The following is a 13,295-nucleotide window of genomic DNA, read 5'->3' as shown; positions in this document are numbered from 1 at the left end:
TACTAAGTGTTAGACCCTCAGTTATACATGTAAAGCTGGGTGAAGAGGCCAGCTAATGTAATGTGGCCGGAGGCTCAGTTCAGCAACCATTCAGGGAGGTTTCGCTTTGTGTTGCACTGTGGGATAGGGGACTTTGAAGAGCGGGGTATTCAGCAAATATCCTTGTCCCAGCTTGACACACCAGGAGGCAGACTTATGGCAGTAAGTATTAAAAGGACAATCAGGAGGACAACTAGATATCCTTTGGGGAACAACTTAGTCCCAGACCATTCTAATCCTGAAGTTCTCTGGAAAGTCCCAAACGTTATAAGAGCTGTTTTTTCCAGAAAAACAAATGCTGAGACATGGCTACCCTGCCTACACCACATCATGCGCCTCGCTGGGGTATTCAGACAGCACACTGAAAGAGGTAAGCTTTTAAACCTGGCTTTACAGACAGGCCCAAGCAGGAGAAACAAGCTAGTTCATGTATCTTTCATGCCACTATCATCATACTTGGCTCTGACACTAGATAAATGTGACACACTAGTGACACACACACCACTGTCCTTGAACAACAATTTAGTCCCCATGGCCTAATCTTTTTCACTCTCCAATCGTGCGAGTTCAGATTACTACCCGAGTTTCTGACCTACAGCAGCTAGAACAGATTTCTACAGTCCAAACCCCTGAGTTTTATTATTCCCTAGAATAGCTCACAGAACCCTTGATTTACATTCACCAGTTTATTACAAAAGCTGTAATTTAGGAAGAGCCAGGTAAAGTGGACGCACAGAACAAAGTGTGGAGGGCTGGCAGCGTGAGCTTCCCCTCTCAGCATACTTCCAGGTACTATAACATGTTCACTCACCCTGAAGTTTCCTGCACTCTGTCCTTTCATTGGCTTTTGGTAAGCCAATTCAACCATCAACCTTTCTCTCTCTAGAAGTTTCAGGGTAGGACTAAAAGTTCCAACCCTTTGCTTATAGCTTGGTCTAATTGTGACCAACAAAGAAGGGACTGATTTTTAGGGTCAATTTATTGGTATACAAACGACACTATCACTAAGGAGATTCTGTGTTTTCGGGACTGTGTGCTCGGAAATAATATGGGAAGGGAGAGAAGGTGCAGAAGGGGGCAAATGGCAGAATGTATGTGCTCACAGCACACTGGCTTTCTGGGAGAGTCTAGTTTCCCATAGCCTCTCTATATAATTCTGTATCCGAGGCCGCCTTACATGAGAGAAAATAAAGCTATTTATCCACTCTGTCTTAGTGAGTCTCAAGTTCTGGAAGGTGACAGCCTAACTTTGGTTCTATACATGCATAGGCATCGTAACACCAGCAAGTCATTTAACCATGCTGAAACTTAGTTTTTTTTGTGTGAAGTAGGAAAATTACAGGGCAGTTTTGAAGATTCAGAAAATCTCTAGGTGTTCCACAGCTAGCACATGGTCATTTATTATTCTGACCACATTATATATGCTTTTAAACCCAGGGCTAGGCAAGCCCTTGACAACTGACCTAGAATCCCATCCCTCCTTTCTGATCATTTTGTACTCACCTAGAACCAAGACAAAGGAGACAGGGAGGGGGAGAGGCTGGCTTCTGCTTCTTACTTTTACATGTGTTAGTTCAATGGATGCCACAGAGAATCCTAGCTTTACAAAGAAGGACATTCACACTGCATCACCCCTTGGAATGTTATGACAATTAGAGGGATGTTTCCCACAGAGATAAGGAAAGAAAGCCACTTCACAACGAGAGTGATGCTGGTGGCCAAACTGCTTCTATCTCTAAACAACACATGCTTTGCTCCTCTGGTTTATAGACAACCAGAATGTTTGTGAAATCAAGATAAGAAACTACTGAAGTACTATCAGGCCAGGAGAGCATGGTCCATTGTACCAGTATCTAATGAGAGATGCAGCCCTTTCCTCACAGCTCTTGAAAGCAGCACTAAACGATGGCTGGACCAGGTAAGTCATCTATGGAATGGTGTACTTGACTTCCTAGTGAACCCTAAGAGGCTGACTATGTGAAGAGGAGCCAAAGACTAAATCTCACCAGTAATGCCTGAAGCAACTAGTCTAGCTGCTTCAACCTAGGCCAGCCAGGCATATTCTCGCTAAAGACAAGGTGTGGATCTACTTAGAATTCTAGAATGTCATATATGGAAGAGACTTTGGAAGGCATCAGCTTCAAATACCCACTCAGTATACAAATCTATTCATTTTTGGTGCAAGGGATTGAACCTAGAGCATCATACTTATTAGACAACTGTCCCACTGTTGAACCCCAACCATGATCTTCATTTTAACAATACCCATCAGTTAGTCCTCATTTGTGTATCCAAATTTGAGAGGCACCGAACCCTTGTCAGTTCCTTAGCTAGACAGAATGATAACATGAAGAAGGTATGAAAAGGGCTTTGGCATTTGATAAAATCAAAGTAAACTCTTGCCTTTTCCCACCATTCCTTTTCAAGGACTCCGTGTGATCCTAGGCAGATTTCCTCAGTCTTTTTTAAACATATGTCCTCCCTCTCTCTTGGTCCTTCTAAGAGTTGCCATTTTTTGCCGGGCGGTGGTGGCGCACGCCTTTAGTCCCAACACTTGGGAGGCAGAGGCAGGCAGATTTCTGAGTTCAAGGCCAGCCTGGTCTACAGAGTGAGTTCCAGGACAGCCAGGGCTACACAGAGAAACCCTGTCTCAAAACAAACAAACAAACAAAAAAAAAAAAGAGAGAGAGAATTGCCATTTTTTGATGAGAATTATTACAAGGTAAATTTGGAGCAAATGTTCCATGAGGAAAAGCCTCTACCTGACCAAGAAGAAGCTGGCTGATGAGTCAACTCTAGGAGATCAGGAAGGTTCCAGAAAGATTTCTGGACTTCAGCAAAAGAAATGTGTAGAGGCTATGGCCAACTATTTCCAGTATTCTCCAGAACTACAAATCATATAGTTGAAACTTCCACCTAGAGTGAAAGAATCTCTGGGTGTTTGTTATGAGAAAGAGAAAACAAGATAGTAGGTGCCTGAATATGTTCAGCTTAAAAAAAAAATGTCTCTGATTGAAATAATCACGTTTTTTCCCTCCCTTTCCTCCAGCTATTCTCCTTCAAAACTCTCTTATGCCCCCTATTCTCAAGTTGATAGTCTTTTTTTCTTTATCACTGTTACATACATACATATATATGTGTGTGTTATATGTATATATACTATTATATACTGCTGAGTCCATTTTTGATGGTAGTGTGTATATGACCACTCCGCATTGGATAACCAATAAGGAGAGAGGCTGCTTCTCCTCCTAGTAGTCATTTGTTACCCATAGTTCTTTGTCTAGGAGTGGGACCCCACAATATTTTCCTCCGTCCATGATACTGCCTTTGTTCTGGTCTTGGTCGTGTAGTCATTTCTAGGAAAGACTTTCAGAGTAGATTTTCTGGTATTCTGCCTCTTACAATCCTTCTGTCCCTTCTTCCAAGATGTCCCCTTAGCCACTGACACAGGAGCTTTGATGTGCAGTATCCTTTGGGGTTGGTATCCCCATGATCTGTTGATCTCTGCATTGTGTCCATTGGTGATTTCCTTTAGTGTTCTCTGTTTGCTGTAAAAATAGTCTCCTTTGATGGGGGTTAGGAACTACAGTTATCCAAGATAAGGTGATTCCTTTCCCTGTGTGAAGCTTTTATGAGATGAATGGTCTTCTTCGTATACAGAGAGACTGGGCACTGTGAGGAGTAGAATACCTAGGCTCTGTCTGCAGGGACACCAGCACAGCCTTGGTACTCATTAAACAGATGCTTGTGAAGAGGAAATCGGATACTGGTCCCTTGGGATGATATTCTCTCCTCCGCTAACAGTGCTCACACTGGGCCAACCATACTCCAGCAGTCACAAGGAACATATATAGATGCCTGTGTCTCAAGATAGAATTGGACATCAAGGCAGATTAGGTTTTGGGTTTTTTTGGGGGGTGGGGGGAGATGCTCCTTGTGAGTGGCCAAATGTGCCATGAGGGAGAACTCTATAGGACACTACAGACCACACTCTGTTGCTCCTCTTTGTGTGGCCAAATCCCTTTCCTTTTCTGGAGCCCTTCACCATAAGGAACAAGATTAGTGCAACTGGGCTCACTGGAGACAAAGCTTTCTGTGCAAATAACTAGCAAATGTATGGGCCTTGTGACCTCCACTTGCCTCTACTATTTGGACCAGGGTCTGTTTGTTCTTACATGTTGGCATAACAAACTTCCAGGGAGCTGTATTAGAGATGCAACTTCTGTTTCTGGTTCCTTCACTGTGGGTCAGCAGATAATTCAGAGTCATTGCCTTGATACTGAATGAAGAGGTGCAGTAGTTTGGGAAGAACGGAGGTTACTAGAAAACACGGTCTATGAATGATTCACAGAGACTCACTGCTACAGAAAATCCAGGTTGTTCTTGCCAAATTAGAGACCTATTTAAGCGAAGTGTATTTGTAGGTTTAAAGTAAAAGTCGGGGCCGATCTTCAGAATGACATACGAAGATGCCGCCTCATCAGGGACATGATTGGACCAGACAAGACTTTGGTAAATATATTCTCAAGATATTAAGATCTGGAAGCTTGAGTGTTTTCTGTGGTCTTGTGAGTCTAACTCAGGGCTTGTCCATGTTAGATAAGCACTTTACCATTGAGCTATAATACTCACCTCCAGCCTGAAGTCTTTTGTTCCAACCAAGGATTAAGAACATGGACATTTTAATAATTTATGCTGGTCTTGTGATAGGCGAACTCTTTTTAAAGGCTATGGGGTCTGATCAGTTTTAGTTTTGCAATTTTACAGAGCCAGTTAAGTCTGATCCAAACAAGAGACCATCTTTTTTGCTAATACAGGTGGTCCTGAACAAGCAGTCTTTATTGGCACCAGCCTGGTGTGTAAATCATTAACCTCTCTAACGCAGCTTATCCGGAGATAGGTTCTAAGCAGCCATTCTTTGATGAAGCGCTGAGGTTTTAGCTGAGATAAACAAAAGGATTTATCATTCCTATGTGTTATAGTTTTATTATATGTAAAATATTTTTGTGAAGAGTCACAATCAGATTTTTTTATGTTTTAATAAGGCTTATTTTGTGGAGTTAAAATTAATTTTGGAGTACTTAATGGAAGAACAGAAATCTCATTATTTATACATGAAATAGCAATGCTTTTGTTTCATGAGGTCATCCTCATTCAAATAATTTATGACAAAATTTGATCTTGAGCCTGCTATACTGTGGTTCTCAGAGTATCCGGTAAGGAACTCTTACCACTTACACTATTTATAGACTCTCATGTCCTTGTCCATCTTCTGCAAGTGTAATGAGGTTGATGGCAGAAGGGTGGGCCCTGTCTCAAGATCTGCACATTTCTTTGGCTTCCAGGTAACATGAGAGTGAGGAGAAAGCCAACGCCTAAAAGGCAAGGACTTAACCAACGTGGCCTACTGGCCTTGAGTGACTTACTTAACTTTCTCTATAAGCCAGTTTTTATTTGTAAAGCTTATAAGCTGCCTTCTGAGGTTATAGTAAAAATTAAATGGAACAAAAACCTATTAAGTGCCAAGTAGAATGGGTCTTTCATTAGTGATTATTAATATGTCAGATACCTGGTGGGCAACAGTCAATTTGGACAAGCTCAATGTTGACTGTGCATGTGATTCAAAAAATAACAGGGGGAATTGGTGAGATGGCTCGGCAGTTAAAGGTATCTACTGTCCAGTTTAAGAACCTGAGTCCAATCTCCAGGACCATTATTGTAGAAGGAAAGAATTGACCACCACGGTGTCCTCTAACTTTCATTCACGTGTGTGCATACACATATACTGAGAGAAGACATCCACTACCTAAGTAAAATAAGGAGCTAGGGAGATGGTTCTGTGATTAAGAGCATGTTCTGCTCTTGCAGAGGACCCAGGTTCTGTTCTAATCCTCATAACCAGCTGTAATTTTAGTTCCAGTGGATTGGATGCCCTCTTCTGGTTTCTGCTGACACCAGACACACATCATGGCAAAACACTCATATGCTTAAAATAAAGCACTCAGTGGATCCAATTGGCTCTGTAGAATTATAAAACTAAAACTGATCAGACCCCATAGCTTTTAAAAAAGAGTTCGCCTATCACAAGACCAGCATAAATTATTAAAATGTCCATGTTCTTAATCCTTGGCTGGAACAAAAGACTTCAGGCTGGAGGTGAGTATTATAACTCAGTGGTAAAGTGCTTATCTAACATGGACACATTCCTGACTAAGCAGTCTCATAACCCAGCCCAGGGCACTTGCAGACATCACAGCAGTTCTGTAAGTAATTCATATCTCTTCCCTCACATGTGGCTCAGATCTGAAGCCAGATTTCTAATCCCAGTGTCTGCACTTTGGGTCCTTTTGTGAGGACTCTGGGCTGGAGTCCTGATGTCTCTCTTGCTCTAGCAAAAGAAATGCCAGAGGAGTCTTCCTAAAGCAGTAGGTTGCATTAAATTAAGACATCTTCTCTCTGGAGCTACGGCCCTACAGAGAAGTGAGAAGTCCGTCCTTGCAGATGCTGGATGCCAATGAGCGTTGGGATGTGCCTGAGGCAGTGGAGTGGATGTCAAAACTAGCTGAATTCAAGCCTTTGTGGATTGAGAAGCCCACATCCCAGAATGACATCACGGGCCATGCAACTATCTCCGAGGTAATAACACTGCTGCTTCTGCTATCTCAGTCATTTACTGTTTGTTTAGTGTTCTTGAGTGGTCAGGACAATTCCTAAAATTCTCAAAACTTCTCATGGCACAAGTCCCTCATGCAAATAAAAGTCGGTGTTTGCACCGAAAATAGAACCCCTCTTGCAAATGAGGAGCTAATCACAGGCCTTCTTGGGCCATAAGGGAAGTGTTCCCATTCTATCTTGGGTGAAAATGGCTTCAGGGCCATCTAGTTTTATCTCTTTTATAGTGTTGCCTTCTAAAGACCGATGCAGGCTGTATGGAATATATCGTCAGTCATTCATACAATGGTCCTACCGAGCTGCTCGTGTGTCCTCAAAATGATTTTTCCACAATGCCCAGCTCGGTTATTAAGCAGGCCAGGGTACTAGGAAAGTGTTTCTGTCAGTTAGGGATTCAGTTGCCTTACCCACAAGAGTTTAGCCTATTTAAAGGAAAAATAAAGATTCAAAGAGAGATATGTACAATAAAGGTTTATCATTAACACTAGTGTTGACTTAATAGTATTTTAGTAATGTTTAACTCCTGTTCAGCTCTCCAGGGACAGGTGGGTGTCTCTAATCTGCCTTAATATTTGGCAGACTAGGTAGGTTAAAAGTATTTTCTGCTTATGATCTTCCACTTTATAATATGTTTATGAAGATCTTATCAAGATAAGGAGCACCTGTACTTTATTTGCCCAGAATAAAACAAAAAGTATAGATTTCCCCCCAGAGGACTCAAAAATCAGGTTTTCAAGCAAGAGATTGCCTGGCTGTTTTCTGAGAGCCTTGAAACAATTCCACAGTAACTGGGGGCCATGTGCATTGCCTTAAGGGTTCAGATAGATTCTCATATGTGAGAAGATCTCAGCAACCCTGTCAGGGTGGGTGGCTCCTGACATATGAGACTGTCACTCAGGCCCTTAGCACCGATTTTCAGAACTAGAATACCAGTTGGCTCATATGTCAACTGCACTTCCATCCTCAGACCCAAGCATGGTAAGAAACCAAAGGCTGTAGAATTAATGGAGAAATAAGGCAAAACTGGATATGAAATCTGAATCATCAGACCACAAGAACCCATCATCTCAAAACTCTGGCACCAAGGCCTGGAGCCTTAAGCCTCTCTCTTCCCCTGGGCATGGGTTTGGCCAGCATCTACCTCTAATTTCTCTCTTGCCCGTGCATTGTACTATGTATTTGTATATTAATTTAGCTCCTAGCCAACCCTTGCCCTTCAAGAAATATTTTCTCTCTAAGATGAATATGGGTCTCACTTTTCTACTGCTGTAAAGGCAACTTATAGAAGGGTTTATTTGGGCTTGTGGTTTCAGAGGGATAAAGAGACCCTCGTGGTAATGAAGGATGGCGACAGGCAGCTGACATGGCAGCTAGAGCAGAAGCTGAGGACTCACATCTAACATATGAAAGGCATGTGCTCAAAGCCTGCCCTAATGACGTATTTCCTCCAGCAAAGCCACACACAAACAGTGCTACCCACTCGGAGCAACTAGTCAAGCAAACTTATAAGGGGCATTGAAATTTTCTCATTTTGTGCTTTTTATCTTTAAAGTGTACCCCTGAGCTAGAGAGATGGCTCAGCAGGTGGTGGTTACTGCTGCTAAATCTGAAAACCTGAGTTCAGTCACCAAGAACCACATGATACAAGTTGTCCTCTGACCTCCATGTATATTCTGTGACAGGTGTGCCCACACACATGCACATACAAACGCACAATAACAGTTAATTGAATTAAACTTTAAAATAATTTTAGAGAAAAAAACATTTAAAATTAAAAAAATATATAACTGATGGAAGGGTATTTTTCCTTCCTTCCTTCCTCTTCCCCTCAGCCCCTTCTTTCTCCAGTTTCACTTTATAGCCCCACCTGGTCTGGATCTCCCCTTGTAAAACTCAGATCAGCCTGCCTCTGCCTTCTGAGTTCTGGATTAAAAGCATGCACCACTATACCCTGCCCTGGGAAGAATCTTGTTTTAAGTTCTGGAAGCAACCTTGATGCTTCTGGTTCCTATTAGGATGTGAGATTGGAGATTCAGAGCCATTCTCCAGTTCTCTCAGTAAATTAGTGTAGAGTCTACTTAGACCAGGCACCCTCTGGAAGCCTGTGTTTAGGAAATATTCTCCTTTATTTAAGGGGGAAAATACCTTAAGCCTCACTCAAAAGGAAATACTGAGATACATAGAATGAAAGTGGAAAAGCGTTGGGTCTGAATGCTAAGTGCCTGCTATGGTAGAAAGAAGCTCATGCCGGAGAACAGCTAAGACAGTCAGAGATGGGGGTGGCTTCACAAAGGTAGTGCAGAATTAACGCTAAGGAGTGTCACACTACAAACCACATACTTGGCGTAACCTCAGCCTTCTCTGTGTGTATTTGTGCATGCATGCATGTGGAGGCCAGAAGCCAACCCTGAGAACACTTCCCACGAGCCATCTACCTTATTTATTTGAGGCAGGGTCTCTCACTAGGACCCAGAGCTTGCCAATTAGGCTGGGTGGTTGGCCACCGAGCTACAAGGATCCACCTGCTGCTGCTCTCCAGTACTGAGTACAAACTCATAGATATCCTAGATTGAGTTATAAATCCCTAAATACAAAACTATAGCCTGTTTAGACCACATGTTTTATGCACGCACATGTGGGCGCGCAAACACACACATACACACACATACACACACACACACACACACACTCTCGGTGCTGACCACTTGGTATTGAAGAACTGATTTGAGGTTTCCCTTGGGCAGACTGATTGTCCTGCTCTAGGCATTCCTCAGTTGCCCATAGTTCTCTGACTAGTATTGAGGCCCTGAGAACATCCCCACTTCTGTCTATTAACGACATCATTGTTTAGATCGTGTTGGGGGAGCTGTGTTGATAAGCCTTTCTGACATTTCTAGGAGATACAGTCTCACAGAAAACTTTTCCTCCTTCCCTAAATGTGAATCCTGAAACTGGAAAGGGAGGGAGATAGGAGACTTATCTTCCCTAATTGAGGTCCCCTTTCCCTGTTTAAATCATCTGTGCCTTGCTATTCCCTTCCCTCTTACTCCTCTCCTCAGCACCATCACCCCCCTTTACTCTCCTAGCTTCTACAGTCACTCTTAAGTCATATACTCACATCTGAAAACTTGGGATCTAGGAAGCACGGATAGAGTTTGTATGACATTTGTCATCTGGGTCTTGGTTACCTTAATACGTTCCTTTCTAATTCCATGTGTTTACCTGCAAATCGGGATTTTCTCTTTCTTTACAGCTGTATAGTATTCCATAGTATGTATGCATACCACTTTTTATTATCCATTCACCAGCTGAAGTACATTTAGGTTGTTTCCATCTCCTGGCTATTGTAAATAGAGCAGCGATGACCATGGATGAGCAAGTGTCTGTAGAATGGGATGTTAGGTCCTTTGGGAACAAGCTGAAGAATGCTACAGCTGGGTCATATGGTAGACTTATTTTTAGCATTTTGACAATTATCCACAGATTTCTAGACTGGCTGGGCCAGTTTGCAGTTCTCCCAACAATGAATGAGAGTTCGTTCCCCTTTTCCTCCACAGCCTCGCCAGCACTTCTCAGTTGTTTAATTAAACTTGGCCATTCTGACTGGAAACAGATGAAATCTCAAAGTTGTTTTGATTTTTACACATCCCTAATTACTAGAGACAATGAATATCTTTTGAGATTTTTTTTAGACATTATTTTGAGAGCTCTTCTGTTCAGATTCCAAGCCCATCTTTGAGTTATTTAGTTTTATTTATTTATTTACTTATTTATTTTTTAGCTTTTCATATATTCTATATATCAACCCTCTGGCTGGGCAGTGGTGGCACACGCCTTTAATCCCAGCACTTGGGAGGCAGAGGCAGGCGGATTTCTGAGTTCGAGGCCAGCCTGGTCTACAGAGTGAGTTCCAGGACAGCCAGGGCTACACAGAGAAACCCTGTCTCAAAAAAAAAGAAAAAAGAAAAAAATCAACCCTCTGTCAGATAGCTGTATAGATAGCAGAGTCTCTCCCATTCTGTAGATTTTCTCTTCACTAGATTGACTGTTTCCTTAGCTATGCAGAAGACTTCTGGTTTTATGAAGTCCCACTTGTCAACCATGGTCTCAATCCCTGGGCAGATGGGGTCCTCTCTGTACCTATCTCCTGAGGGCACTGCTTAGTTTTCTTCTAGCAATTCCAGTTTCAGGTTTCACATTTAGGTCTCTGATTCATTTGGAGTTACTGGTTTGTTTGTTTGTTTGTTTGTTTATGTGAGGTAATGGATACGGTCTAACTTCATTCTTGTATCTGTGAACATCCAGTTTTCCCACGACCATTTGCTGTCTTTAGTCTATATTTTTGACATTTTTATTGACAATATATTAAATGGTTGTAGTTAAGTTTTTAAGCTCAGGTCTTCAGTTTAGTTCCATCGCTTGTTCTGTGTGTCTGTTTTTGTGCCAGAACAATGTCCTCTCTATCATTGTGGCTCTGTAGTGTATCCTGAGGTATGGAATGGTAGCCCCTCCAATATTGTTCTTCTTACTTGGGACTGTTATGGCTCTCCAGGGGTCTTTTGTGATTCCATATGAACTTTAGGATAGTTTTTTTTTCCTTTGCTTTGAAGAATGAAATGGGGGCTTTGATCAGGATTGAAACTCCTAGTTTAGAGACGGAGTCTCACCTTGTAGCCAGGCTCATCTCAAAAGTTTGATCCTCCCACTGCGGTCTCCATAGTGCTGGGCTTACAGTTGTGCACCACTATGTCTAGCTTCTCAGGGTTCTTTTTGCTATTGTTACATTCATTCATTCATTCGTTCATTCGTGTGTGTATGTGTGTATGCAGAAGTCAGAAGACAACTACTTTACTAAATGACAGAGGGGTTCACCAGGTAAGCAGTCGTCTTAGCCTTACCTGTAAAGGCAGGCTATCCACAGAGCTGGATGGGAGGACTTTGGATTTAACGAAGGCAAGAGAGACTTTAAAATTAATACTTCACGAGGTTGTTTGAGATGTAATAAGAAAATAAGTGGAGCAGTGACCCACGGGAAGCAGAGGCAAGAACTCCGTGAGTCCACACGAACACATTACCCAGTAGCCCTGTCCTCTTTGGAACACCGTTCAGGCCCTGGAGCATGGAGAGACAATGCTGCAGAAGCAAGTCACATGCAGGACGAGAGCAGTGGCAGTATGTGACCACCATTTTCACCCCCACTGTGGGTATATAACTCTCCCACGAGCACACATTGCTAGGGACATCCTCCCAGCAGGCTTTAAACTTTACAAGGCTCAACAGCAGGGATGTTTCCCTCAACTCTAAAAATATTTTTTAAACATTCACAGTCGCGGTTCAAACATTGGAAAATAACACCAGGCTGCCTTCTTTTGCAGGCACTGGCCCCATTAGGAATTGGCGTTGCCATGGGAGAACAGGTGAGTGATAGACCCTTGGTATCACCTCACTGACCACTGACTGAGAGCACAGTCATGTTGCATTAGAAGTTGGGCAAGCTTTATCATCTTTCAAACTGGTGGTTCATCAGAGTCCAGAGTTTTGTGGCTTTTTCCATAATTCATGGGACTTAGGTCACTGGTTTGTTTCTGCTTTCCTCTAAGTGATTACTCAGAATTAACAAGGCAACAACGTATTACTGTCAGGGCATACAGACCTTAAGAAAGGCAGCTTCCAAATAGAGTAAGTGTGATATCACTCTCTTCTTGTGCTTATAAACTAAGCACTAGTGCCTGCCTCTACCTGCTACAGTGAGCCCAAAGGCAGAGTTTCCGTCTTCCCGCAAAGTTTCCGAGTTTCCGTCTTCCCGCAAAGTGAACAATACTACTCTACCACTGCCCCATTTTGTTATTGTGCCATCTGCTTGTAGCTGTCACTGCATTCCATCCTGATAGAATCCCACTCCCCACTTGCCAGGTGACACAACAGTAATCCCTTTGGAAATGGAGAGCTGGTGTGACTTATACTTGACTCACATTACATCTTTAGATTTGTCCCTCTGCACTGTCAGTGTCACCTCAGGCTAAGAAGGAAAAAAAGAAAGAGAGAAAGAAAAAGACCAACAGAAAGACAGTCAGTCTTTTAGACTCTTCCTGAAGTCTAGCTATGAGCAGGAGCTGGTGTGGAATCATGGCACCGCCAAGCTTGGGGATCATGAAGACAAGCCCCGGTTCTGTTGGTGTTATGCTGAAATGTTTAATTCTGTTTCCAGTGCCACAACAGAATGATGATTAAGCAACTCCTCCACAAGAAGGCCCTGCAGTTTCTCCAGATCGACAGCTGCAGACTGGGGAGTGTCAATGAAAACCTCTCAGTATTACTGATGGCCAAAAAGTTTGGAAGTAAGGATGATGTGGGAGCTGTGGACCAGACCTCCATTCTGCTCCCACTGGCCTTTAGAACGCTCGTGGGTCTGCAGTTTACCTTTTCTCTAAATATTTATCTCTAATCAGGGTGACTTAGCTCATCTCCATCCTGAAATTTTATCCCTAAATATTAGAAAATGATCGAGTCACCTGTAGACACTAAGAAACCCCAGGGGATCTCTGTATCATTTTTGCCTTAAACTGAAATACCTTCCTTCT

General features: G+C 42.6%; 1 protein-coding gene across 4 annotated transcripts in view; it reads left to right on the top strand.

Moving 5' to 3' along the window:
- Positions 1 to 13,295, top strand: part of Enosf1 (enolase superfamily member 1) — a 38,892-nt gene that overhangs the window by 21,560 nt on the left and 4,037 nt on the right. For 2 of the 4 annotated variants that reach the window (XM_076917722.1, XM_034483723.2), the window contains 6 exons: positions 327 to 409; positions 1,923 to 1,957; positions 4,467 to 4,554; positions 6,544 to 6,678; positions 12,090 to 12,131; positions 12,923 to 13,052. In XM_076917722.1, the coding sequence (XP_076773837.1) occupies positions 327 to 409; positions 1,923 to 1,957; positions 4,467 to 4,554; positions 6,544 to 6,678; positions 12,090 to 12,131; positions 12,923 to 13,052 (513 nt within the window). Of the gene's footprint in view, positions 1 to 326; positions 410 to 1,922; positions 1,958 to 4,466; positions 4,555 to 6,504; positions 6,679 to 12,089; positions 12,132 to 12,922; positions 13,053 to 13,295 lie in introns of all 4 variants that reach the window. The other 2 variants (XM_076917720.1, XM_076917721.1) reach the window with 2 other exon arrangements.

This window comes from Arvicanthis niloticus, chromosome 21 (genome assembly GCF_011762505.2).
Source record: "Arvicanthis niloticus isolate mArvNil1 chromosome 21, mArvNil1.pat.X, whole genome shotgun sequence".
Lineage (NCBI taxonomy): Eukaryota > Metazoa > Chordata > Mammalia > Rodentia > Muridae > Arvicanthis > Arvicanthis niloticus.
The sequence above is the reverse complement of the archived record's forward strand: the minus strand, read 5'-3'. Positions and strand labels throughout refer to the sequence as shown.